The sequence below is a fragment of the Palaemon carinicauda genome, chromosome 2 (genome assembly GCF_036898095.1).
Source record: "Palaemon carinicauda isolate YSFRI2023 chromosome 2, ASM3689809v2, whole genome shotgun sequence".
In the NCBI taxonomy this organism is placed as follows: Eukaryota; Metazoa; Arthropoda; class Malacostraca; order Decapoda; family Palaemonidae; genus Palaemon; species Palaemon carinicauda.
In genome coordinates this window covers 117,015,285-117,043,214 of record NC_090726.1, presented here as the reverse complement: position 1 = coordinate 117,043,214, position 27,930 = coordinate 117,015,285, and the positions used below count along the sequence as shown (strand labels likewise).

The following is a 27,930-nucleotide window of genomic DNA, read 5'->3' as shown; positions in this document are numbered from 1 at the left end:
TGATGGGCTTCCGGCCAAAAGCTGAGAGTCCTACCCCAAGCATTGGATCCCCCTGGATTCCGAAGACCCAACACTTGAGAATAGTTCCGCCAAAAAGGTCCAAACCATCTTCGGGATGGCTGAAATCATCCAATACTCTCACATATAGCTTTGAATGCAAACACCTCCCAACCATGATACCTCCTCCCACTCATCAAAGCAGGCAGCAATAAAGGATGTATGAACATCCCCGCCGGGGCTACAATGGATGTAGAAACATCCAAGCCATAGGGAAAAAAAAAATAATAAATATATATGTACATAATATATACACATATATAATGAGGGAAATTTTTCTCATAGAGTTTGGAAAGCAAGATGAAAGAAAGTTTATGAAATTAGGATAAGGTCGAAGTAATATTGAGAAAAAGAAAAAGGCGAAAGAGAGAAATTTAGATTCGAACTGGGGGAGCCATTTCCCCAAGTTCGAGAGCCCTCTTGCCCGTCACCAAGTTTCAGCACAGGAATGAAATGCCGTGCTGAAGCTCAATGACTTCATCAAGGCATTCTCTCATTAAGAGGGATAAGGTCGAGAGGGCTCACCTGGCTTCACCTTCCAAAACAGGTGAGAGTCTTGATGAGCACATGGAACCCAGTGGAGGTGCCATATTGGGACTTTAGGACAGGCAATATATTGTTGTAAGGAGTGCTTAGGAGGCAGGATTTTGTACAAATTACTCAGAGAAATCTTGCTGCTCTAAGGGAGCTTATATATACAAGAATCCTACCTATTCTGGCTTTGCTAAAAATTAAGTTTAAATAAAAAATGATCAATGGGCTGGTGCGATGGGCATACATCTTAGAATTAACAGACCTTAATTGGTACTGGGAAATAAAAGCTGCTTTCAAGTCAGCAGTACTAGAATTATATTTAAATATCAGTTTTATATATTATCTCGACCTAGGTAGTTTAAAGAAAGAACCAACATACGCTGGGGTAAGGCCTTTGCTGTGCATATCTACACTGTGACGTCACGAGCATGGCGTACGCTATTGTCAACAAATTTAGTTGATTTAAAATAGTTCTCCCGGTGTTTCGGTAAAGAAAACTTAATGCAGGAGAGGACGTTTAAGGGGTAGTTACAGTATTATTAGAGAGCCTAAAATATAAAAGGAAGAAGAAGAGTGAAGAAAAATTCTTCACAAGTTGTTCGTGAGAATGGCATAGCAAATAACACAATAAATAGCCTATACCATACAATTATAAGTTAGAATCATTATAATGATAGAATTAAGATCTGGAGAAATTATACTGAATTTACGTTCGTGGTCACCCCACCATCACACACCATACAGCTCTAACAAGTACTTCCTCGGTCGTCATCCTCGCCCCGCCTGTTGCCCTCTCCTCTAACAACCAAAATCTTCTACACCTGAAATTCTGGAATCTATAGATATTGGGGGTGACAGAGGGGGACTGGAGATGACAGGACATTTGCTTTTGACTGTACAATAACCCACCAAGTTATCAGAACCGGTCGTCCAAAATACTTAAGAGAATTGTTACATATTGCGCAGCCAATAAACTATTGGAACCTAGATATAAGTTCACTGTAGGCTCTAGAGCCTTTAGATATGCGGCCCTGAGATTATAAAGCTCCCACGAAACATCCGAATGATTGAAGACATTAAGGCTTTCAAGAGGAAAATGAAGACTTTCTTATTTCATCAGTCATATAACAGTGACGATTTAACAGTAAATGAACAATACGTGATATTAAACGTTAAATACTCTGAACGAACAAGGTAAGACGACAGTGGAGGTCCTGGAGAGAGTGGGGTTCCCCTGTTGTATGGGACCGGAAAAGCAGCCGTTAAAGTAAGTAAGTAAAGTAAGCAGACATGACAAACGAAATGCTCAACACTCTTAAAAAAAAAACACCAGACAAGTATGATAAATCATAATTGTAATGATTAATGGTAACATTAGGATGACTGAGAGAGAGAGAGAGAGAGAGAGAGAGAGAGAGAGAGAGAGAGAGAGAGAGAGAGAGAGAGAGAGAGAGAGAGAGAGAGAGAGAGCATTAACATCAAGCGAAATAATGATTACATCAACATTGCAAGATGTACACTAAAATTGAGTTGTGAATGCAACATCATCATAAAATCTCATACAGAATATAATTTTGCAAATATGAAATCAATGCACGTCTAAGTGGAGTAAAACAAAACAAAAAATACTTTCAATTTATAAATGCAGAATCAAAGCAAAGATGATTATACATAATCGTTCATCCAGACAGGGGACTCTCTCTTCCTTGGAGGCTGTACCTCTGGCGCTGATGGTGGAGACTTAGGCTGATGAGTTAATGCAAAAGCAAATATTCAGATATATAATGATTGCAATTAGGACATGTGAGTGCACAATCAGTAGCTATTTGCGTACACTTGATAAAATAATCATTAAAGGATAGGCTCTTGGGCCAAATAAAAATCTCTAGCCCCTGCACTGTGTGGCATGAATTGGTAACTGTGAGTGCTGGTGTTTGTGTGCTTGCTTGACAACATTGAGACTATACCGGCTTGGCCAATACCTTTCCACCACTTTAAGCTGAATAAAACCAACGTTCCAGCAACTGTGTTTGGTATTCAACAATTTATTCGGCTTATATTCACCATGGACAAGTTTCTGTGGCGCAGCCCAATTGACATGGACCTAGAATCAGCTGTTGCAGAGGACAAATGGATTATGTGGCATGACAACCTTTAGGCGTTCTGTGCAGCCATCAGCCCGGACTTAAATCCTGATAAGTTGGCCCTGCTTCGTGCTCACATATCTTGTAAACTGTTCAAGACCATTAAAAGTGCCACCACGTATGCCACTGCCATAAGCCTGTGAAAGGCTAGATTTGTTAAGCAGAAAAGTTAGGTGTTCGCCATATATAAATTAGCCACCTGCTAGCAACAGACTCTAGATGCTTTTTTGGATAACCTCAAAGATCTGGCCTCGGAATGTAGCTTCACTGATTGTACAGCCGCTCAGGCTGAAGAGCTGGCCATCAGAGATTCATACATCACAGGTATGACATCTAATGCAATCCGACAGAGACTGTTAGAGAACTTATCCTTGGACTTATCCACAGCTGTGAAACAAGCCCATGCACTGGAAATGGCTCAACTGCACTCAGCATCTTATGCAAGTGAAACCAATACCACTGTAGCAGCATTGATAGATGATCAGGCAAAACCCGAAACGGATCCCAACAGTTTTCTGATCGAAATGAGTGACTCCCCGAATCCAAGTGAGTGTGCTGCCGCCGTCAGGGGTCAGAAGTGCTTCTTTTGTGGAGGATCCCTACATCCCAGAGCCCACTGCCTAGACAAGAAAGCCTTGTGTTCCAATTGTCAGAAGGTATGTCATTATGCTCGTGTCTGCAAGTCAGAAAGAAAACGATGGAACAAATAATGGTAAATCAACTAACTAATCTTGTGGCTGGAATAGTCCCAGACACCCTCACACAGTCCACCACTGCTTTTATGACAGGGGCCGCTGTAGCTGCAGCTTCTCCTGCACTATGAAGTGTTTACAGAACTGTCCTACCTGTAGAACTGAATGGAGGCGAGGCCCTGGACGGGCTGGTCGACACTGGAGCATTTAAAAGCTATATAGATGCCAAAGTAGCTAAGGCTATGAACTCAGTGACTCGTTCTTCAGCCTGCAGCATAACCATGGCTAATGCCAAACAGACAATGAAATTTAACAAGTGTTGCAATTACGATTTAACCGTAAGTGGAAGAGTATACCCTGAGTTCTGTCTGCACTTGATGGATGATTGCATGGCTCCAGCCGTTTTGGGACATGACTTCCTACAGTTACACAAGCAAGTCAGCGTAGACTTTGGTGGGACGCTACCACCTTTGGAGCTAAGCATCCAGTCACCTTGTGCACTGATAGCAGCTCGAATTGAACCGCCAGTCATCTTCGACAATCTGACAGTTGACTGTCACCCGATACAGGTGAAATCCAGAAGGTATTCCAAAGAGGACTCCGAGTTCATCAAGAAAGAAGTAAAAAGGCTGCTAGAGGAGGGCATCATCACACCGAGTCGCAGTTCGTGGAGAGCTCAAGTGGTAATCGTCGATCAGTGAGACAAGAAAAGATTGGTCATAAATTACTCTCAAACCATAAACAGATTCACCAACCTAATTGCTTATCCTGTTCCAGGGATCGCCGAGATGATTGAGAAAATTTCTACTTACCACTACTTCAGCTCCATAGACTTGAAGGCAGCATATCATTAAATACCATTGAACATGGCTGATTGGAAATTCACGGCGTTCGAAGCGGATGGAAGGCTGTTCGAATTCACGAGTTTGCCTTTTGGAGTAACCAATGGGGCTACCAGCTTTCAGCAAGTTCTCGACGAAATTATTGGTAAGGAACAACTAGAGGGTACATTCGCCTACATAGATGACATCACGGTCTGCAGTCACACACTTGAAGAACACGACAGAAATCTGAAACGCTTTCAAGAAACTGCATTGAAGTATGGACTTACCATAAATGACAAGAAAAGTGTTTATGCTCAAACATCAATCTCAATTTTGGGCCATGTAGTGAATGATCACCAAGTCCTACCTGACGCGGAGAGACTATGTCCGTTGCTGGAGATGAACCTTCCGGACAGTACCTCTAGTCTCAAAAGAACATTAGGACTCTTATCCCACTATGGGAAGTAGGTACCGAACTTCTCTCAGAAAATTCGACCTTTAGTCGAAGTGAAAACTTTCCCGATGGCCATATCCGCAGAACAAGCACTTGAAGAACTAAAGAATGAAATATCTCGAGCTTCACTTGCTGCTATAGATGACGAAGCAGTCTTTGACGCCGTTGCAGCCTTATTGACACAAGAAGGAAAACCGGTGTCCTTCTTTTCTTGCTCGCTCTCAGAATCGGAGAAACGACAATCGGTGCGTTTCATGTTTGACGCCAAGAACCATGGCAAAATCAAGAATGAAAAAATAATGCGGTGGAGGCTGGAACTGAGTTGTTTCAACTTCGACATCACATACAGACCTGGATCAAAGAACCAAGTAGCAGACGCTCTCTCTCGTGCCTCGGGATGTGTGGCTTCACTCACCTGTACTCAAGGAGACGATCTGACTCAGCTTTACGAGCACCTGTGTCATCCAGGAATTAGAAGGATGACCCACATCATAAGACAGAGAAACTTACCCTTTACCATTGAAGAAGCTCGGACTGTCATACGTAAATGTCAAACCTGTGCTAAGATCAAACCTAAGTTCTCCAAAGAAACAGGAACATTGATAAAAGCTACCAAGCCATTTGAGCGTCTGGCTATCGACTTCAAAGGTCCGATGCCGTCCACCACAAAGAACAGATACATTCTCAACATAATCGACGAGTACAGCAGATTTCCGTTCGCCTTTGCAACAGAAGACACCTTAGCGAGTACAACCATTAAATGTTTGTCTACTCTCTTTACAGTTTGGGGCCTGCCCGAGTATATTCATTCAGACAGGGGACCTGCTTTCGTGTCGTCAGAGTACCAAAAGTTACAAGCTACTCGTCTACGTATAGCCCCCATGGCAATGGCCAGATTGAGAGAGCCAATGGAACTTTGTGGCGCACTGTAAGGTTAGCTCTCGCTTCTCTTTCCCTCTCTATAGAAATGTGGGAAGCTGTCATGGATCAAGCACTACACAGCATGAGGCTCCTTCTATGCGTCGCTACAAACCAAACACCGCATGAGCGCATGTTCCTGTACCCCAGGAAAGTAACATATGGGCAGGCAACTCCATCATGGATGACAGAAAATGAGCAAGCTCGTCTAAAAAAATTAAGGATAGGAAATGCAAGTACAAACCTGAGGTCAAGGAAGTTAGACTCCTGCAGGTCAACCCACAATGGGTTCGGGTTACGCACCAAGACGGCAAGAAATCCACTGTGCCAACTCATCACCTGGCTCCTGCAGCTAAAGTATTCAATCCAAACACCTGCTACAATACAGGAAGCCCTCACGTCTTCAACATGCGAGAGAATGGTAAGACTCCCATCCATCAAGGAACCCCCCTCCCACCTGGAGACCCTAGCCTGAGAACAAAAAGAAGTCAAGTGGAAACAGAACAAGTCCAAGGGAGGGAGCCTGCAACTGAACTGCAATAAACCACAGAACCGCTGACTCCAGATAAGGCACAGTCGAAAGGAACACCTGCAGAAACGCCAACCTCAGAGGTGCCTCAACGCACAAGTCCACTAGGCTCCCTCCTGTCTATCTCTCAGACTTCTCAGACTTTGTCCAAGGAGATGAGTAGGAGTAGTATGGGTTGTAAGTGTCTTTATCTTATTGTGTTCGTTATGAATTAGTAGTTATATGTCCCATTGTTACCAATGAATATTGTAATACGAATGGGGTGAGCTTTGTAATGCAAGTGAGGTGAGCTTAGTTATGGAATAAAATAAGTACTAATGAGTTTTGTAATGCAAATGATGTAAAATTTATAATGCTAATGAGGTGAGCTTTGTAATGCAAATGCGATGTGAAAAGAATTGCAGTTGGTGTGAAATCTGAGTGACTTCATTCTTTATTGTGATGCGAATGTGTACTGTACTGTACATTCTTCTTCTCAGTGGGGGTGAATGTGGTGTGAATTGGTAACTGTGAGCGCTGGTGTTTGTGTGCTTGCTTGGCAACATTGAGACTAACACTGTACTGGCTTCGCCAACATCTTGCCACTACTTTAAGCCGAATAAAGCCAACATTCCAGCAACTGTTTGGTATTCCACACACTGCTTGATTAGAAGCTTTTACTACCATATGTTTAACAGCATTGAATGCCCCTTCGGTAGACAGGGCACGCCCCTGGGCATCAGTATTCCTAGAATCAAGGGCACATTGCAATATGAGGACACAATGTAACCTTATGTGATGAACGGCCTTGTTAGGCTTTAACTTGCATAGCTGCAACCAACACTCCATTGACCATTTCCAAGACCTGAAGGATGCAGGGGACACCTCAGCCTCGCACTTTTCTGGAGCCGCTGACGAAGGGATCCTTGGTTGGGGGACATTGCTACCCTTGAGTGACAACTATGTTATCTCAGCCTGAAGATTCTGAATGGCTTGTTGCTGGGCTTGTAACACATGGTGAGCCTGCAGCATGGAAGTGGGCGATATCCTGGTGCCAGTTCCTGAGGTGCCTATCCTTGCAATCCTGCCCCTAGGGTATGCAAATGAGACTCTTCTCGGCGGTGGTGCCATGCTGTGCCACGGTTATTACTGTAGGTCCTCTTTTTCTTTTCATTCACTGAGCCATGTTGTATCTAAAGCTAGGCGGGATCAGGAAATAATAGTCAGCGTGGTTTTGTATCTTCAATGCAATTGATTCACAGCGGAAGGAAAGACAGATAGCCCGTAACGTGACAATGACGTCACTTATGTGAGAGGCGCTCAGGTGCTACAAGCAGCCTCATCTTAATACATCTTACACCATCACACTGGAATCTGCTAATTTTGTCATTAATTTTATCCTTAATTTTCATTAGTGTTAATTTTTCATTTTACTAATCGTATTCGTAATAAATAGTCCTCTTCTATTGTCTATATCTAATCTGATACCTTTAGAATTATCCACTGATGATATTTTTAGTTCATCCCATTCATCAGGTATTTCTATTCTCTCTTCAATTTCATTTAAAATTTCTCTCATGCTATTCTTCCTGTCTTAGTCTATGATTTTCAAAATGTTATTGCTTATTTCTTGCCTGTCTCTTGTATTCTTATTTTTCAGGTATAGTATTACAGCATCTGCCTCTTGCAGAGTTGTCTTCATTACTGTACCTTTTCCACTTTTGCTTTTCCCCATTACCCACCTGGAAGCCAATTCACTAACTTTGTCGGCTTGTTTCTCCACTTCTGTATTACTCTTTTGTAACTTAAATAGGTCAGTGTAATAAAATTCAAATTCTCTTTTGACACCCTCAACATTTTCTATTGTTATACCATCTTTGTTTCTGATGGCAGTCATAGAACATGTCTTATGTCCAGCTATCATTTTTTTGTTTTGTTGAAATCCCAGAAAGCTGCACCATTGACAACTACCTGTTCTTCTAACTTCATCTGCTGTTTGCATTACCTTCTTTGCATTTTCTCTGGCATTTTCTTTTATCATAAACTTGTCTAACAGTTTTTCTTAAATTTCATGGAGTCGTCTGTTTCTAAATTCTTTTCCTTCTATCTGATATTCTTTATTTTCTTTTTCATCGTCATTAAACCTCTTATTCTTTTGGTTTTATGTTGAACTTTTCAACTGATTTTCCTACTGCATTTCTCTTTTATCCTATTAATCTTTTCTAGCCATATTTTATATTTTTCTTTTTTCGTCCTCCTCCCTTTGATGACTTTCAATATTCCTGCACCTTCAGTCTCTTCTTTAAATCCTTTTAAGCCCAGGATTCTTTTCTTTTGATTATCCAGGTTAGTACCCGTTTGTCAGCCCATTTCAAATATCATGGCATTGTGATGTGTGTAAGTGACAGTCTAGTCCAGTACAGCTCAGCATTGAGTCTTTGTAACAGCAACCCTGTATGGTTTTTCTTTGTTTAGGTTTCACTTTTCCAACGCTTTTTAGATTTCGTTTAATATTTCTTTTTTTTTAGCTGTCCACAATGTGTAAATAACATTTCTATATTCAAATATATTTTCCCCATTTTATTTATCAAATAGTAGCAGGCTTTTTATTATATCCCCTTTCTTTTCTGGGAGTGGTTTAATTAGGCAGCCCCTACACGATCAATCTTTTAGCATGAAAAAATATTGTTCTTAATACAGACTAAGTCAATCATGTCCCCTTACACTGCTCAATTTCAATGGTCAATCTATAGTTCCTCGCTAGGCTTCATACAGGTATCACGATTCCTGTTATGGACAGGACGTACAGTTCAGCTGCATTGATATTTTATTTGGAAAAGAAAAAGTGTGTCGCTGGATGAAAGAGAAGACGTTAATAAAGTTATGGATATCTGTTAACACAATTGAAATTAAGTGAGACTAGTTATTTCTACAGACTTTTCAAGGATGGACATTGGATATTTCGAGGAGTTATTGTATATGCTGACTCCATTGATCTCAAATAGAAACAGTCATGGGAGAAGCTAGCTCAAAAACTGATCGGTTATCAATCATGATGCTACAAATGGTAAAACTCTTGAAGAATTGAAATCTGGTACTGTCGTGTTTCTGCAGTCTATCAGCATCATTGTTACTGAAACCTGCAAAGCCATTATAAAACGCCTCAAAATTATATTAAGTTAAGAAAGAAAAACCTTTTTATTTCTCATCCAATTTCATATGGTTTTGTACATATTCATATTAAATTGAAAAATAATTCATAAAAGGTAATTATTTGCTAGAACCTATCAGATGTGGTCATATTTACAATAGGAATTAGTTTGTATTTATTTGTGGGTGAGGATTCAGGAATGCTACTGTCCGAGTCCCCATCTGATTCCCAAACATAATTTCATTGATATCCATTTTAGCATATATGAATATCAGTGCTGAAACCATTACTCACTTACTTTACTTTAAGGGGTGCTTTTCCAGTCCTGTACAGCAGGGGAAGCCTATTCTCTACAGGACCTCCACAGTTGTTTTATCATGTTCGTTCGAGAGCATTCTACATTTCACATCACGTATTGCTCATTTACTGTTAAATTGTCACAATCGAAGCACTAACAGAATAACAAAGTCTTCAATTTTCTCTTAAAAGCGTTAATATTTCCAATCATTTAGATGTCTCTGGGCCGCATATTTAAATGCTCTAGACCTTGCAGTAGATATCTATCTAGGTTCCAATAGTTTGAAACCATGTGTAACTATTCTCATGTCAACACGATTTGATGGCTTCACAATATGTAACAAATCTCTTAGATTTTTTTGAACTTGTTCTGATAACTTGGTGAGTTATTTTACTTATTTTGAATTTAATCCTCGCTTTAATCGGCAGCATATGTAAATTAATTAGTATAGGGGTGATCCTTTCTTTAGGTGGGACACCTTTTATCAGTCTTGCTACTGTTTATTATGTTTTGTAATTTCTTAAGTTGTCTTGTAAGGACACCGCTCCCTTCGTCGTCCAGAAAATCAACAAACTGTTTATTTATTTGAATTCTCCTTTCACCACACCGTGGTTTCCCATGTATATGTATTCCGCTCTATCAGAGCTACATTTTGACATATGTATTATTTCATTACATGTTTCTGTTAACTCATAATTCGTATATTTATAAGTGTAAGAAAACACATATTTTGGCGGGCAATTCAATCTGATTTGGCGCCAGCGCCATCCTACCTTTCCGTCCGCACCTTGTAATAAACTCCCACGCACATTTGAATAAAGTATCAGTTGATCTTGGTGACGCTTGTCTCACTGTCCTTACAACTGGTGACCCCGGAGTTGAAAGTAGCATCAGCGGTTTTGGCTTTGCCATTAACGGACTTATTACGGCCGTGCTACCTTCTCTATATTCCGTTACCTTAGGTTCTCCCACACTTCGGTGCATGTAAGGCAGTAGGATGAGCTTAACTGACATATCAACCTCTCACCTCTTCGCCGACTCGTCGTCTGGCCACGATGCAGGAAGCAACACGCCCATCGCACCCAACAGCCTCGCCTCCACGCCCAAAGTCATACAGCCGCCCTTTTCTCAACACAACACCGCTTCCTGGTTCCTGAGAGCAGACGTACTCTTCCGCGTCGCTAGACTCAGCGACTCCTGCGCCAAGGCTGACATCGTTCTCACCTCCATACCTAAAGAGGTATTCGACAAGATTTCCCCATGGCTCGACGCCCAGGCCGGCCAAGTTTCATACGACGACCTGAGAACGAAACTCATCGGTATCTACTCCCTCTCCGTCTCAGCAAGGGCACAGAAAGTCCTGGACCTCGCTGGCAAGCCCATGGGTGACACCTCTCCTGTCGAGGCGTGGGACGAGTTATCCGGCCTGCTTATGCTCCCCGAAACAGACAGCAACGGCCGACGACGTGAGATTAGCTTATCTCACGAGATCTTTCTTCGACGCCTACCACAGGACGTAAGGGCCCAATTGACAGACGCCGACACGCTCTCGATGAACGAACTCCTGACGAAGGCTCAGAAGCTCCACGAGGCCTCCAAAGCATCTCGCCTCGGAGCATCATCGTCAGCACCGCCTTCGTTCTCCTCCATCAGAAGCTGCTCTTCCATAGACTCCTTGGCAACGGCCCCTGAGGACGACGAGATCAACGTTCTATCAAGAAAGAAACCGGCGCAACCAACACGACCGAACCCTAGGACTAACCCAGCATGGTGCTTCTACCACCAACAGTTCGGCAGCGACGCCAAGAAATGTAGAGCACCATGCAGTTTCCCTAGAAGATGACGCCAGAAGCATCCACCTGCCACCATCGCAGCCGCAGGTAACCAAAACAAGAATGGTTTCTATATCCTCGATACCATTTCCAACCTTAGACTCATGGTAGACACCGGCGCAATGCAGTCAACGTTCCCACCTTCCAAGTCCGACCTAGACCGTGGTCCCGACAAAAACGCTCCCTCACTCATCGCCGCCAACGGATCTCCCATACGGTGCTATGGGATTAGGACCCTCAAGATATCTACCATGGGCCGTTCGTATTCTTGGCCCTTCGCCATCGCTGACGTCAATCGCCCCCTCCTCGGTGCGGATTTCCTCGCCCACCACGGACTCCTCGTCGATGTCGCTAACAAACGTCTCATCGACACGGGAACCTGCCAGTCCCGCGCCCTAGAATACGGCCCTGCAACAATGTCCGTATCCGCCGTAACGACGCACCCCTACGCCGACCTCCTACAAGAATTTCCCGAGGTTTTCAAGCTCGAGCTCTGACACTCGCCAGGTTCCCCGTCCAAGCACGGGATCTACCACCACATCACAACGACAGGACCTCCTACTCACGCCAAATTCCGCCGCCTACCGCCCCAGAATCTGAAGGATGCCAAACGCGCCTTCGAGGACATGGAACGCATGGGTATCTGTAAGAAAGCATCAAGCCCCTGGGCATCGCACCTACACATAGTAAAAAAGCCGGATGGGTCCTGGAGACCTTGCAGCGACTACAGGTTCCTCAACCTCATCACAACGCCCGATCAATACCCGCTGCCCAACATGCAGGACGTAACGAACGCGTTGCACGGCGCGAAGTATTTTACCAAGCTGGACCTCCTCAAGTCTTACTTCTAGGTCCCCGTATTTCCGGAAGACATCCCGAAAACTGCCATTGTAATGCCGTTTGGATCCTAAACCTTCGCATACTCAACCTTCGGTCTACGCAATGCCGGGGCGACCTTCCAACGACTAAAGGATAGCATTCTGGGTGACCTACCTTTCTGCGTCTGCTACGTCGACGACATCCTGATATTCTCGAAAACTAAGGAGGAACACCGGAGGCACGTCCGCACCGTCCTGAAACGCCTACAGGAGAACGGCCTGGTCGTACGTTTCGACAAGTGCACGTTCGGTGCGGAAGGAGTGGATTTCCTTGGTCACCGCGTATCCTCGTGCGGGGTAAAACCCATGACGACCAAGGTCGACGCCATCAGAAAGTTCCCGATACCTACAACCATCCGCCAACTTCAGGAGTTCCTGGGGATGGTCAATTACTACAGGCGCTTCATCCCCAACATCGCACAAACCTTGTCACCCCTCGACAACGTCCTGAAAGGAAAAGCGAAAAAACTCGAGTGGGGTTTGCCCCAGCAACAGGCATTCGCCCGGACGAAGGATACCCTCGCGAATGCCACTACCCTGGCTCATTTTGACGACAACGCGACCCTGCGACTAACGACCGACGCCAGCAACGTCGCCTGTGGGGCTGTGCTGGAGCAACTCGTCATGGTTCTCCTCAACCGCTGGCATTCTTCAGCAAGAAATTGAAACCCGCCGAAACAAGACACAGCACCTTTGATAGGGAACTCCTCGCCGTCTACCTCGCCGTCCGCCACTTCAGGCACATCTTAGAGGGCACTCCCTTCACAATCGCGACTGACCATCAACCCCTCGTACACGCTTTCACGAAATCGACAGACGCATGGTCCTCCCGACAACAACGTCATCTCGCAACAATCGCCGAATTCGGGTGCACCATACGTTACGTCCCAGGAAAGAAAAACCCAGTCGCGTACGCCCTTTCAAGGATTGAAATTGACGCAATCCACCTGGGAATCGACTACGCCAATCTCGCAACCGAACAATGCACCGACCGAGAAGCACAGGATCACCTGACGGGTCCATCTGCACTCAAGATAAGTGCGATTCCCCTCGGACCAGCAGGAGTAACTATTCTTTGCGACACCAGCACCGGCCGCCCACGTCCCTGGATACCAGCCTCCTGCAGAAGGAAAATATTCGATATCATCCATGGACTTTCACACCCCTCAGGACGCACCACCTCTCGTCTTCTGTCTGAAAAGTTCGTCTTGCCAGGGATAAAAAAGGACGCCCGGGAATGGGCGAAGTCATGCATCAACTGCCAGTCAAGCAAAGTCAGCCGTCACACCGAATCGGGGGTAGGCGATTTTCCCCAGCCAAAAAGACGTTTCGGTCACATACACATCGAGGGCGTGGGACCATTGCCCCCTTCTGGATCTGCTCGCTACCTGCTTACGATCATCGATCGCTCCACGAGGTGGTTGGAGGCATCGCCGATGACCGAAGCTACGACTCAAGCATGTGCCGAAGCCCTCCTGTCAAGCTGGGTGAGCAGGTTTGGCGTTCCTGACGACATCACGACAGACAGAGGCCCCGCTTTCCTCTCAGAAATATGGCTCGCTTTGGCGAACCTGATGGGGACGACGCTCCACAGCACCACGGCATACAACCCCGCGGCAAACGGCATGGTCGAAAGAACTCACCGCGCCCTCAAGGCGTCCCTGATGGCGAGCTGCACCGACGGGGACTGGAAATCACGACTTCCTTGGGTACTCCTCGGCCTTCGCACCGCCCCTCGCGCAGACGGCGAACCTTCGCCCGCCGAAAAGGTTTACGGGGAGGCGCTCGCAGTTCCTGGCAAATTCTTTCCCTCATCAACCGACGACACGCAGCTGGATCACCTAAGGGACATCGCCAGGAAGTTCAGGCCATGTCTCAAAACTTACCAGGACAGAACCAAGCACTTCAAGCCAAAAAACCTGGATGACTGCGGGTACGTTTTCGTCCGTGTCGACGCTCATCGGCAACCACTAACTAGACCAGAGGTGGGGAACCTTTTTGTGCATGAAGGCCATCTTACAATTCATCATCCCTCATAAAGGCCGCATAGAAATTTTTTAAAGTTATTTTATCCCTTAAGTAATTTATTAGTAATCTAATAAAAAGAATAGGTTTATAGAAATCGAAGGTATAATATTCTAAAATATTTTGATTTGAGTATGTACTTTTTATACAACTAATATGTAGAGGAATAATATCGAAAACAGAATTTTCAAATATTTTATTTATGTAAGAAGTTTTCAAAGTAATAAGTAGATGAATAATATCGAAAGCATGACATTTCAAATTATTTTAATGAAGAGAGAAGGTTTTTTTGTGTTCAAAGAACAAGTAAAGGAATAATAACCTAAAAAAATTATATATAAGCATCGAGAATGTAAAATATTTCAAATATTCAATAAAGAGTAAGCAAGCATGAACTTTTTTTTTTTTTTTATTAAAGACTTCTTTGGAGTTGCTTCTTTTGAGAAAGCATTTCGGTATCAGGCTCTAGCATAGTGGTTCTTAGTCTCAATCAGTCCTCCAAATGCTCATCTGTCAACTGCGTTCTCATGAATTCTTGATTTGCGCCAAGTACGAAAATGTGGATTCACAACAGTATGTTGAAGAAAAACCGGAAATTAATCGTCGTGCATGTTCACGATGACAAGGATATTCTATCACGTTTTTCCAAATTTCCACGGGATTTTCTCTCTTGTCAGAGACTTCAAGATATTATCCTCAGGCATTTCAATTAGCTCCATTTGTAACTCTTCAGGAGCCTCTGATACATCAACAAAGTGAGGTTAAAAAGCAAGTTTCAGTGTGATGCTATGCTTTTCAAAATCATTGAATCTTTTATTGTATTCTTCTATCAATGTGTCTAAAACCAACTCATATTCTTTAAAATATCCATAGATATCCTCAGTTTCACTCATTACTTTCGTAAGCTGAGGAGTGTTCTTCTGAAAGTTTTGATTGAGCCAAAAAGGACTTGAAATGCAACAGTATCTTTCTAAATGCCTGATTTTTTTGCCACATAAATACATTTATTTTTGCCTTGCAATGAAGTGCTTAACTCATTTTGTTTTAACATCACATTATATAATAAGGCAACATATCTGTAAACATTTGGATGTGATGAATCACAATACTTGTTTTATTGGAAAAAGTCAATAATTTGCCTTCATAAAGACAAAATTTTGACCAATATTTTCCCTTGCGACAAAGCGTACTTTTGAGTGATATGGCAAATCTACACTAATTACTTCGCCATCCATCCATCAGCAGGCTTTAAAATTGACGATGCTTTAGGGCATTTCCTCGAATATAATTAATAATGCTAATAATCTTTTGCAAGGTATCATTTAAAGTTACAGATTTTAAACTGACATTTTGCTGGTGTAAAATACAGTGAAAAGAAATCAGTGCATTTGGTTTTTGGTTTTTTATCTTATGATGTCCAATAAATCCTTCATTTTTAGCTATCATAGCTGGAGCACCATCCGTGCACACACTTACCAAATTAGTAAAATTTAGTCCTATTTTATGACATTGCTCTTTGAAGTTGTTAAAAATATCTATCCCCTGTGTCCTCACTTTAAAGGTGCCTAAAGCAAGCAATTCTTCATATAACTGAAAATCATCTTTTATGGCTCGAATTAAATACAATACTTGTGCTGAATTAGTGGAATCTGTTGATTCATCCAAAGCTACTGAGTAATGTATATTATCTATTTCTATTATATTTTTCAATTGTTCTGTTACATTACAGGCCAATTCAGGGAGTCGATCTGTGTTAGTCCTTCTTGAAAGAGGCACCTCTTTATACTTAAGTTTATCGGGATCTATACATCCTACCACTTCTAAAATACAGTCCTTTATGAGTTCTGCATCACTGAATGGCTTACCTTTTTTTCAAGCAAATATGCAACTTTATAACTTGCTTCTATCGTAGCATTCCCTTGTTGCAACATAGACTGGAAAAACTGTTTTTGCTTCTGTTTTCCATTTTTCAGTTCTTGCAGTGCTATCTTTCGAGGGTCACCCTCTAATTTGGCATATTTAATGTCTTTATGAAGAGGACAGTGTTGCTGTGCATTTAATTTTTTAACCGTTACAATTGCAGTATCACAAAAGAAAAATGCTACCAATCTCTTGGAGCGACATCACTATACACGGATAACTTTCCTTTTGTGTATTTGTGTGCACTTTGGTGTATGTACATATATATATATATATATATATATATATATATATATATATATATATATATATATATATATATATAATGTGTGTATGTGCCTGGATAAAGATTTTAGACAAAATGTTCAATATAAAAAAAAGAAATATATATAGCTTATGTATACATATACATATATATATATATATATATATATATATATATATATATATATATATATATATACACACACACACACACATATATATATATATATATATATATATATATATATATATATATATATTAAAAGGTCATAGAAGGCCGCACCTGGTGGTCCAGAAGGCCACATGCGGCCTTAAGGCCGCAGGTTCCCCATCCCTGAACTAGTCCTTATCGAGGCCCCTACTGGGTAATTAAGAAGACATCGAAAGCCTTCCTTCTCAACGTCCATGGCCAAGAGGACTGGGTCTCAATAGACTGCGTGAAACCAGCGTTTCTCGAAGGAAGCGACACCGCCTCCGCCGGACCTGGCAGATCAAACGACGACAAGAGGAAGAGATCCTTACGCCGACCGCCGGCGTGCCCCTCCATTCAAAAACAAGAGGAACCCTCCGACGCCCGAAAATATACGAAGATTGATCATCAGCCCTCTACGCCGCCCGATGTCTTGGGAGGGGAGTACTTGTAAGGGCACCGCTCCCTTCGTCGTCCAGAAAATCAACAAACTGTTTATTTATTTGAATTCTCCTTTCGCCACACCGTGGTTTCCCATGTATGTGTATTCCGCTCTATCAGAGCTATATTTTGACATATGTATTATTTCATTACATGTTTCTGTTAACTCATAATTCGTATATTTATAAGTGTAAGAAAACACATATATTTTGGCGGGCAATTCAATATGATTTGGCGCCAGCGCCATCCTACCTTTCCGTCCGCACCTTGTAATAAACTCCCACGCACATTTGAATGAAGTATCAGTTGATCTTGGTGACGCTTGTCTCACTGTCCTTACAGTCTATCTATTTACCAAGAAACTTCCCCTAATTTTGGTGGGTAGCCGACATCAAACAAAGGGACAAAAGGGGACCTATCCTCTCTCCGCTCCTCTCAGCCTGACAAAGGATTCAGCCGAGTTTGGCTGGTACTGCTAGGGTGCCACAGACCACTCTTCCCTCTTATCCACCACAAATGAAGTTCCGTACCCTGAATGCCCTACTGCTAATAATTCCGCAGTCACCAAGGCGACCGGAGGAAGCAGCAGGGCCCACTGGAACTGCATCACAATCGCTCGCCATTCATTTCTTTTTCTAGCATGCTCTCTTGCCTCTCTGACATCTATCCTCCCATCACCCAGAGTTTTCTTCACTCCATTCATCCACCCAAAACTTGGCCTTCCTCTTGTACTTCCCCCACCAACTCTTGCATTCATCACCCTCTTTAACAGATAGCCACTTTTCATTCTCTCAACATGGCCAAACCACCTCAACACATTCATATCCACTCTAGCTGCTAAATCCTTTCTTACACCCGTTCTCATCCTCTCTATTTCTTTCCTAACCCTATCTGATCGAAATTCACCAGCCATACTCCTCAGACACTTCACCTCAAACACATTCAATTTCTGTCCCTCCATCAACTTAATTCTTACAACTCCGATCCTTACATCACAGTTGGTACAATCATTTTCTCATACAGAACTCTCTTTACATTCATGCCTAACCCTCTATTCTTTGCTACTCCCTTCACTGCTCCCAACACTTTGCATCCTTCATTCACTCTGACGTACATCTGCTACCACTCCACCATTTGCTGCCACAACAGACCCCCAAGTACTTAAACTGATCCACTTCCTCAAGTAACTCTCCATTCAACATGACATTCAACTTCACACCACCATCCCTTCTCGTGCATCTCATAACTTACTCATACCTACATTAACTCTCAACTTCCTTCTGTCACATACCCTTCCAAACTCTGGCACTCATCAACCAAGCTTTTCTTATGAGTCTGCAACCAGTACAGTATCATCTGCAAACAACAACCGATTTACCTCCCATTCAGGATCACTCTCGTCTATCAGTTTCAATCCTTACCCAACACTCGAGCATTCACCTCTCTCACCACTCCATCTTAAGTTGTACTTTGGTAAATTGTAATAGATGGAGTTACAGTAGTCAATCCTAGTAATAACACAGTTTATCCCAAGTTTCTTTACAGAATATTCATCCAGGTATTTTGTTTATAAAAGCAATTTTTCTGAGATGATAAACAGCTGTTTTTACTACATTATTCATTTGGGCATTGAGAGAAGTTTCAGTCAAGAGATACGCCTAGGTTATGAACTTTACTAGATATCGGGGCCGAGTCGTTATTTATGTTAATTTGAATATCACCAAGTTTCTTACGCTGTTTTTCTTTCCCACCGCCATGAACTCAATTTTATTTTAATCTTATTTTAGTTGTTTGATTGTCATCCAATCCTTAACACTATCAAGGATTCGGTTTAAAGTTTCTGTAGTCATCTATATTATTTACGGAGGAGTAAAATTTGGTATCATCCGCAAATAGTTTGAACTTCATACAATGCCTTAGTAGTATCTTCGATATACCAATAGTATTCAGTAAATACAGAATAAGATTAGGCCCAGTACACTCCCCTGAGGTACCGCTCTGTTTTAAGGTTCATATAATGAATATGAGTTTCCCATTTGCACATAGTAATTTCTGCCATCCAGGTATTCTTCCAGGTATTCGAAAGCTTTATCTTCAACACTAATGGATAGATCATTTAGTAGCAGTCCATGCAAAAGCAGATCGAAAAATACTAAAATACCACATTTATTTACATCCATCATTTCCAGCATATCATTTGCAACAGAACAGATGGCTGTCTTCGTAGAGAGTAATTTTCTGTAAGCAGATTTGTTGTCTGGCAAAGCTTCTATTTATTCTAAGTGACTAGTTCTTCAAGAATTACGCATTCTAGCACTTTTGAAACAAAGATAAATTCGAAATAGGTCTATATGAGTTTAATTCCTGATAATCCAAATCACTTTTCAGAAACGTTGTAATTATAGCCATTTTCCTAGATTTGGGAAACTTACACTCGTCGATCCTTGTATTTGCTATTCTCGTAATTATATCAACTAGACTAGAAAAGTTTCTTTCTCCAGTTACTTGAGATATTGGCATTGGATCGATCCCGCAGTTTTTTTTCTTTGCTCTCTCGATAATCTTAGTGACTTCGTTTTGTGTTATATTATTGAATCTCGGTAATTTTATCTGTGTATCTGGTGTAGCATTAACCCGATGTTGAATTTTTGTAAATGAGCTAGTTATATTTTCTATTTTGTTTTCAAAGAACACTAGAAAATTCTTTGCTAGTTCTTGGTCACTGTATATCCACGGTAGCGTTTTTTTTTTTCATTTACATTTCCCATTATACCATTCAGGAGACGACATAACTTATTTATGTCTGCCACTGCTTCGCTAATCTTTCTCTTATATTAGTCACTTTTCTTCTTCAGAATAGGTAATTGCATTGGCACATTACAGTTTTGCATTCTACCCATGTATTTTATGTTTTTAACCAATTCCACTTTCTTTCTTTACGCCCTTTTCCCTCTTTTTCTCTAGTCTCCCCATCAAACGAAGGAGATCGGTCTTTAACAATTATAATAATTTCTATCAGTGGACATATGGTATCATATTAACGTTTAACACACCCTATTATATATGGCCATAAGGCAGTCAACACACACATAGCATCCAACAAACGTTGGTTATCATGATCGCAACATTGCCCTTAATACCCGCATCGCATATAGTATTACAGTACAAAATACATAACAGTCTCCTCCCCCTTAACTTGACATTGTACAAACCTACAAATCTAATCTCTCAGGTGGCTTTCCTCTATTCATCCTATAGGGAAGTACTCTAACTTCATCCTGTACTGGCACATGAATAGATTCTGAATCTACACCTGATGTTTGAGCATCTTGGTTAACATTTGATTTAACTGCTTCTGAAAATTTCTCATCTCTTACATTTACATGATCTACAACATTTTTATTTAACGGCTGTAATTGATCAACATGACGTTTTACAATATTTCCACCAACTTGAACATCATAATGTAAATTTCTTATCTCTTTTACAATTTCTCCTTGAACTCACTTTTCTGGAGTATTGTATGATCTTACCATGACATTAGAACAAAGGGGAAAATGTCTTACTTTTGGGAGACTTTCTAATTGCTTATACCCTTTTTCTTCTAAATCACTTTGCAAACTTGGATACAACAAATCTAACTTACACCTTATCCTCCTCCCCATCAACAAATTTGATGGTGTTTCATATGTTGTTCTATAAGAAAATAAAAACTTTGACACATGAAAAAATATGTTATGTGAATTTGCCCTTCTGTATTTCATGTTATGCTTAAATGTTTGAACAAATCTTTCTGCCTCTCCAATAGTGGAAGGATGATACGTTGCTGATGCATTCACCTTACAAAACTCATTAAATTCTTGTAAGGTAAACTGAGGACCATTATCAGTTACAATTCTTTCTGGTATTCCATGTGTAGAAAACATTTGCATTAATTCTTTTACAGTTACGTAAGATGTTGTTGTCTTCATTAGAATTACTTCTGGCCACTTACTGTAAGCATCTAAAACTATCAAAAACAAATAACCTATGAAAGGACCTGCGAAATCTATGTGCACTCTTTGCCATGGATACCTGGGTAATTCCCATGGGTGCATTCTAGCAAATTGAGGGTTGTTCTATTGCGTAGCACAATTCATACAATTTCTTACAAATAAATCAATATCTCTATCTACACCTGGCCACCAGACAAAGGTTCTTGCAATAGACTTTGATCTGACAATACCTTGGTGATCAGCATGTATTTCAGACAAAACCTTATTCTTCGGTGAATTAGGAATAATTTTGACCCTTTCATTATACAACCTTGTGCTATGCTCAATTCACTCTATCTTCATAAGGTTTATAATTTGCTTCATTTCCACATAAGTCTCTTACCTTTCATTGAACTCTCTAAAACCTTACTAAGTATTGGGTCTTTCTTGGTATTGTGTGCAATATCCTTGGCTGTAATGGGTACATCATATACTAAAATTAGTAATATACTGTTATCATACTCTTCTGGTGCTTTGTCTACTGGAAATCTAGATAAAGCATCTGCATTACCCATCTTTGATATAGGACGATATTCTATATCATAATGATATGCGGCAAATTCAATTGCCCAATATTGTAGTCTTATAGCTACCAGTGTGGGTAAACTTGCTTTTTGACCCAATATTGCTAATAGAGGTTTATGATCTGTAACAAGTGTGAACTTTATCCTTCCATAAAGATACATATGGAATTTCTTAACTCAATATACTAATGCTAAACCTTCTTTTTCTATTTGAAAGTAATTCCTTTCTGCCTTGTTCAATACTCTAGAAGCGAAAGCGATTGGCTTTTCTGTTCCATCAAACATTACATGTGATAAGACTGCGCCTAAACTTAAGTTCGATGCGTCACAAACTAGTTTATCTGGTGATTCCATTTGATAATGTACTAGAAATGTAGGTGATGTTATTTCCTTCTTGATTCTTTCAAAAGATTCCTGACAATCTTTTGTCCAATTCCACTCTACACCCTTATTCAGCAAGTTATACAATGGATGTGCGATTGTAGATAAATTCTGAATGAAGTTCCCATAAAATTATACTAAACCTAAAAATGATTGTAATTCCTTAACCTTTTTTCGTACCTTTGTTGAATGTGCTGCTTTAATTTTCTCCTTAGTTTTGTGAATACATTTGCCATTAATTACAAAAACTAAGTATTCCACTTAATCAACTTCTAAAATACGTTTTCTCTTATTTACTCGATTATGTTCCTTCAACTTCTTCAGAACTGCCCGTAATCTTTCTCTATGTTCACTTTTATCTTTACCAGAAACTAAAATATCATTTATGAACATGAATACTCTTTACATTCCTGAAAAAATCTTATCCATAGTTTTTTTGCCATATAGCTGGACTACTTTCTACTCCATAAGGCAATCTCTTTGGCCTAAGCAAACCTAAGGATGTATTTACTGTACATAGTTCTTGTGAATTTTCATCCATGTCTAAGATCTAACTTAGAAAATACAGTACATCGTGACTTAGTTGCAAACATGTCTCTTGGATTTGGTAATGGATGTTGAGCTACCTGAAGCTGTGGATTCAACATTACCTTGTGATCTCCACATAACCTAACCTGACCATTTGCTTTCACAATAGGAACTAATGGTGTAGCCCAATCTGAGTATGCTACTTTTTCCCAAGAAGCTTCACTTTCTAACCTTTTGATTTCTGTTTCAACTGCACTTTTCAATGCACATGGTACTGGTCTTGAAGCAAAAAATCTAGGAGTACTATTTGATTTCAAAACTAAAATTGCCTTTGCGTTCTTTACTGTACCAACTTTATCTTCAAATACTTCTTGAAACTCTGATAGAATATTATCCACAGACACTTCATTCTTGTGTTCATTTTGTGTACCTGTAACCTTCAAAATACTAGGCCAGTCTAATCTTAAATAATCTAACCAATCCAAACCTATTAAAGTTTGTCCTTTACCTTTAACTACAGTTAATGGCATTCTATCTAACTTCTGATCTTTACATATACTTCTACATTCGAGGCACCTATTACTTGAATGTCAAAACCATTATAACCTTTCAAAACTCTACTTGTACCTTCTAATAATAAATTAGGAATAATTTTAGCTGTTTTCTCTAACGAAATTGATACATCAGCTGCTGTGTCAACTTGCTTCACAGTTGGTTTATCATTTATGATCACTTCTACCAATATATGTTTCTTTGGACCTTTGCTGACAGAATGCGAAATGCAAAATCAGTTACTGACCTATCCTGATTATCTTGAACATTTTCTGCATTATTCTCTTTGCTTATAGTACCAACTGCTGCATTTATTTATTTTGAGAACTGTTTAGGGAAGCTGCAAACATTTGAAGAATGTCCCGTCTTTCTACAATTCTGGCATGTCTGTCCATAGCAGGGCATTTCCTAGCTTCATATGCAACATGATCAGTTTTACCACACCTACAGCATTTGGGGTTTTTCTATTGTTTCTGTGTATAGGTCTGATTCGGATATTTGTGAAAATTGGAGTTCGGCAATTTCATATAACTAGGCTTTGATATTCTTTTTCTGATTCTCGTTGTCTTTCCAAGTTTATCCCATCTTGCTAATTTTAGAATTTTCCATTCTATTGCTTATAGAATTACTTATTATATTCCTTTGCCTATTTGATGTTTCTAAAGTTCTGCCTATAATCAATACCTTTTCTAGTGTTAAATCTTTATCTTGCAGTAATTTTTCCCTTAGCTCTTTTGATGTGCAATGGGTAATAACTTGATCTATGATGCCTTTTCTAACTCTAGAAATTCACATGAAACAGCTAAATTCTTAAGTCTAGTCGCAAATGCATCTAGGCTTTCATTATCTTTCTGATATGCCTGTGCTGTAAATTAATACCTTTCAAAAAAATCATTGACCTGAGGGGCAAAAGGGCAAATAAGTGGTAAGGGCCTTAATCACAGCTTCACTAGTGTTATCTTTAGGTTGTAGTGTCTTAAACACTTCCCAAACCTCTCTACCGGCTGTGTGCAGTAATAATGCCTTCATTTGTACATCTTTTATACTACCTAAGGCTTCAAAATGTAACTTAAATTCCTCGAACCACTGTTGCCATCGTGTTGCAAGAGAATTCGGTTCATCAACAATGCCGAATTTCTCAGGATGCTCAATATCCACAGGCATTTTGACTTCTTACCTAAATTAGGTTAAGCAAATGAAATCTACAAAACGGATTTTGAGCGAAGCGAAAAATCTATTTTTGGGTGAGATAGCCATGTCGTCCTGATGGCAGGTTCCTATAGATAGCTTTCTAAGGGATATTTGGCTACAATGATATTCCCAGAGAATTAACCTTTAGGTCTCCAGAATTCTAACTCTTGGCGCGAATATCCTTAAAATTTCTTTTAAGGATATCGCATAATATCAGGGACGTATATCTTGATACGACACATAGCAATCTTCACCCCGAATAGCGTTTTCGTTTCGAGGGGGAAGAGTGGCAAAATAGAAGGGGAGCCGTTATCAAGGTTACCCTTCCTCCCGTACTACTATTGAGTATCTAGATGGCGCTGTATCCAAGATGGCGCTCATTCCTTGTAGCATTGAGCATGGTTCTACAGATATAGTAATTTTGGGAGGGATCCTGCCAAGGCCTTTTCTATAGAAAAGGAGGGTGGGTCCATCAGGACGACATGGCTATCTCACCCAAAAATAGATTTTTTGCTTCGCTCAAAATCCGTTTTTTGGGCTCAAGCCATGTCGTCCTGATGGAAGTTTACCAGAGAATTACTAGAAAGTACTATATCTGTGGATTTTCATAGGTGCCTTAACCTTGGGACAATTTTTCTATGGTCATCCAGACCATTGACACAAATGATGTTACCATTATCCGTCATTACCACTAATCATGGACAATGTTAGTGCTTCCTGGCCCCTGCTGGGAAGAGTCATACTAGACAGTAGAAACGGGGTCTCAAGGTTTGCATATATTTGATGAACAAACATAAGTATCCACTAGATATACAAAAGGTCTCACGGTTTGTATATGTTGTCGGAACAACTAAGTGTCAACTATATCCATTGTTTGTAAGCATACAATAATATGAGGTTTACTTAAATAAATAAGTAAGAGAACTCTGGCATATTTAATGTGCTAATTGCAGGGCGAAATAAGATGCAATTACACTCTAATAGACATTTATTTCGAATAAATGACCAAATGGAATAACGAGTGTAATGAGTGTAACGTGTTAAGGGAATTATACGTACAACGTATACAGAAAATATTTTTCTCCCTGAAAGGGAAGAAATGATGAGTGCCACTCTAAGTTTGAAATTTTTTTATAAATTTTCCTAATATAATTTCTGTAAATGTTGTATACTATCAACGCTGTGTACTATGTACACACAGCACAAGTGTTATCTGTATAATTCCACACCTGAAATTTTGAACAGTCTTAGTGTCACCATGGTGACACCCACCTAAAAGGTATCACACTGGAAGTGTCAACACCTTTTCACCCTAATTGATAGTCCCAATCAATTAATTGTTCATCGCAGCACTAGACAACAGGTTTTAATACACTACCTGCCGCCACCACATAATGCTTCAGTTCGTGGACTTGCTTTGCGTAGTGTTTGTAGAACACTCTGGATGACTTCCATCCAGTATATGAGCGAACACGCTCAAAGTCCATACACTGAAAAAAGTTCAGTGATGAAGCATTTTTTCTTGGATCATGACCTGCGGGTGTAGGCTACTGTCAGGATCCGCTCTGCAAATGAAGTACGTGAGCTTTGCCCTCAGTTGTTTTAGGGATAAGTTTGATCCTGAAATTTCTCCTTTGAAGAGCTGTTCTCCCCTGAAGTCTGAAGTTCTACGAAGATAGACCTTTGGACACTACTGGACACAGAGAGACATCTTCCTTCAGAAGGCAGATTCTCAAGAGACCCCATCTCTTAGTGGGTAGATCGTTCTTGGTGAGAAAGGCTGGATCAGGAAAGAGATTCAGTTCTCCCACTTCTGTGAACTGAATGTGGCCCTCATTTCTTGATAGGGCTACTATTTCACTAACTCTACCCCCTGAGGCTATAGCGAACAGGAAAATAACCTTCTGGGTTAGATCCTTGAGAGAACAATCTTCATTGTTCACAGATGAGGCATAATGTAGGACCTTGTCCAAAGACCATGAGATGGGTTTCAGAGGAGCTGCAGGCCTAAGTCTAGCGCATGCCTTCGGGATCTTGTTAAAGATTTCGTTCGTCAGGTCCACTTGAAAGGCGTATAGAAGAGGTCTAGTCAAGGCTGACTTGCACGTAGTTATCGTGTTGGCCGACAAACCCTGGTTATGAAGATGGATAAAGAAGGACAGACAGAAATCTATTGAAATTTCTTCCGGTCCTTTTGCTTTAACAAAAGCAACCCACTTTTCCCAAGATGATTCATATTGTCTTCTAGTTGACTTAGACTTGTATTCTTATAAGAAGTCTATACTGCCTTTTGAGATCCCAAACCTTTTCTTAACCTCTAAGGCGAGAAAATCATGAAATGAAGGTTTTGGGTTCTCTGTGATAAATCGAAGGCAATTAACTTCTGAACCCGTCAAGATAGTGCTGGGTTCGGTACAAGGACCAGCCTCAGCCTCAGTTCCATCACTAGAGGGAACCAGTTGCTCTTGGGCCACTTCCCTGGAAGGATCTCAGCTTGTTGAGGACCTTCAGCAGGAGATTGGATGGAAGGAACAGGAAATTCCGGGTCCATTCGTTCCAAACTAGGGACATGGCGTCCGTTATCTCCTCTAGAGGGTCCTCGTATGGGGCTACATATCGAGGTAGTTGCTTGATGTCGCTCGTCATGAAGAGCTCAATCTGCAGTTCTGGGACTTGTTCCAAGATGGAAGAGAATGAGTCTGCATCTGGGGACCATTCTAACTCTATTGGCTTGAGCCTGAATAGAGCATCCGCTGTCACATTGCAGAACATTTGTAAGTGAACTGCTGATAAGTGCCATCTCCCTAGACAAAGGATGGTTAATATTACATGGATGATATGTGACGATCTCGAGCCTTGTCGGTTCAGACATCCCACTATCACTTCGCTGTCCAAGATCAGCCTGATGTGGACTGATCTGTAATGGGAGAGTTTTCCTAACGTCAAGAGGACTGCCATGGCTTCCAAAATGTTGATGAGAAAGGCCTTGAACAGAGATGACCAAGTCCCTTGGACTTTCCTTTGATGGGAGTGAACTCCCCATTCTTCCGTCGAGGCATTCATGTGAATGGTCATCAACGGCAGAGGTGGTTGCAAGGGCACGGTCCTCATTAGGCTCTTTGCCTTCGACCATGGGTTGAGAAAAGATCGTAGTAAGGCCCGTATCGGTCATTTTAGATCTCTTCGAGCGTTTGATGCGTATCTTCTCCAGACTCCTGACGCATCTTTCAGCTGTGCTCTTAGCACTGGGTCTGTTACTGCTGCGAACTGGAGAGAGCCCAGTAGTCTTTCCTGTTGGCGTCTTGAAATACTGTCGGATTACAATAGTCTCTTGAGAGACCCTGCAATCTCCCTCTTCTTCCCTGAGGAAATGGAGAGACGATGTGACCTCAGGGTCCAATGGTTTTCCACCATTGAAACCCTTGAGCTGGAGAGAGTCGAGACTTCTTGAAGTTGATTTTGCATCTCGGATGTTCCAGGAGCTGGATCACTTTTTTGGATGCTTGCTGACAAGCCGTTTTAGATGCTGGCTGCACCAGCCAGTCGTCCAGGTACGCTGCTACCTGAGCACCTTCTAGGCGTAGTTGTTG

At 41.1% G+C, this 27,930-nt stretch overlaps 1 protein-coding gene across 1 annotated transcript; it reads right to left on the bottom strand.

Annotated features, from left to right (window-relative positions):
- Positions 1-15,076: 15,076 nt before the first annotated feature.
- On the bottom strand, positions 15,077-21,850 carry LOC137619603 (uncharacterized). The gene is made up of 5 exons (XM_068349787.1): positions 21,508-21,850; positions 20,697-21,139; positions 20,403-20,540; positions 16,181-16,363; positions 15,077-15,235 (listed from the first exon to the last, which is right to left on the bottom strand). The coding sequence occupies exons 1-5, from the start codon at positions 21,848-21,850 to the stop codon at positions 15,077-15,079; spliced, it is 1,266 nt and encodes a 421-aa protein (XP_068205888.1).
- Between the last annotated feature and the right edge of the window lie 6,080 nt (positions 21,851-27,930).

Excerpts from the sequence above, each read along its gene's own strand:
- LOC137619603 (XM_068349787.1), bottom strand. The coding sequence starts at position 21,850 with ATGTATCTTTATGGAAGGATAAAGTTCACACTTGTTACAGATCATAAA. Across the intron at positions 16,364-20,402 it reads ATGTGCCAGTACAGGATGAA|CAACACTGTCCTCTTCATAA; the intron begins GTTAGAGTACTT and ends TTAAATGCACAG. Across the intron at positions 15,236-16,180 it reads CATATTTGCTTGAAAAAAAG|AAGAACACTCCTCAGCTTAC; the intron begins GTAAGCCATTCA and ends CAAAACTTTCAG.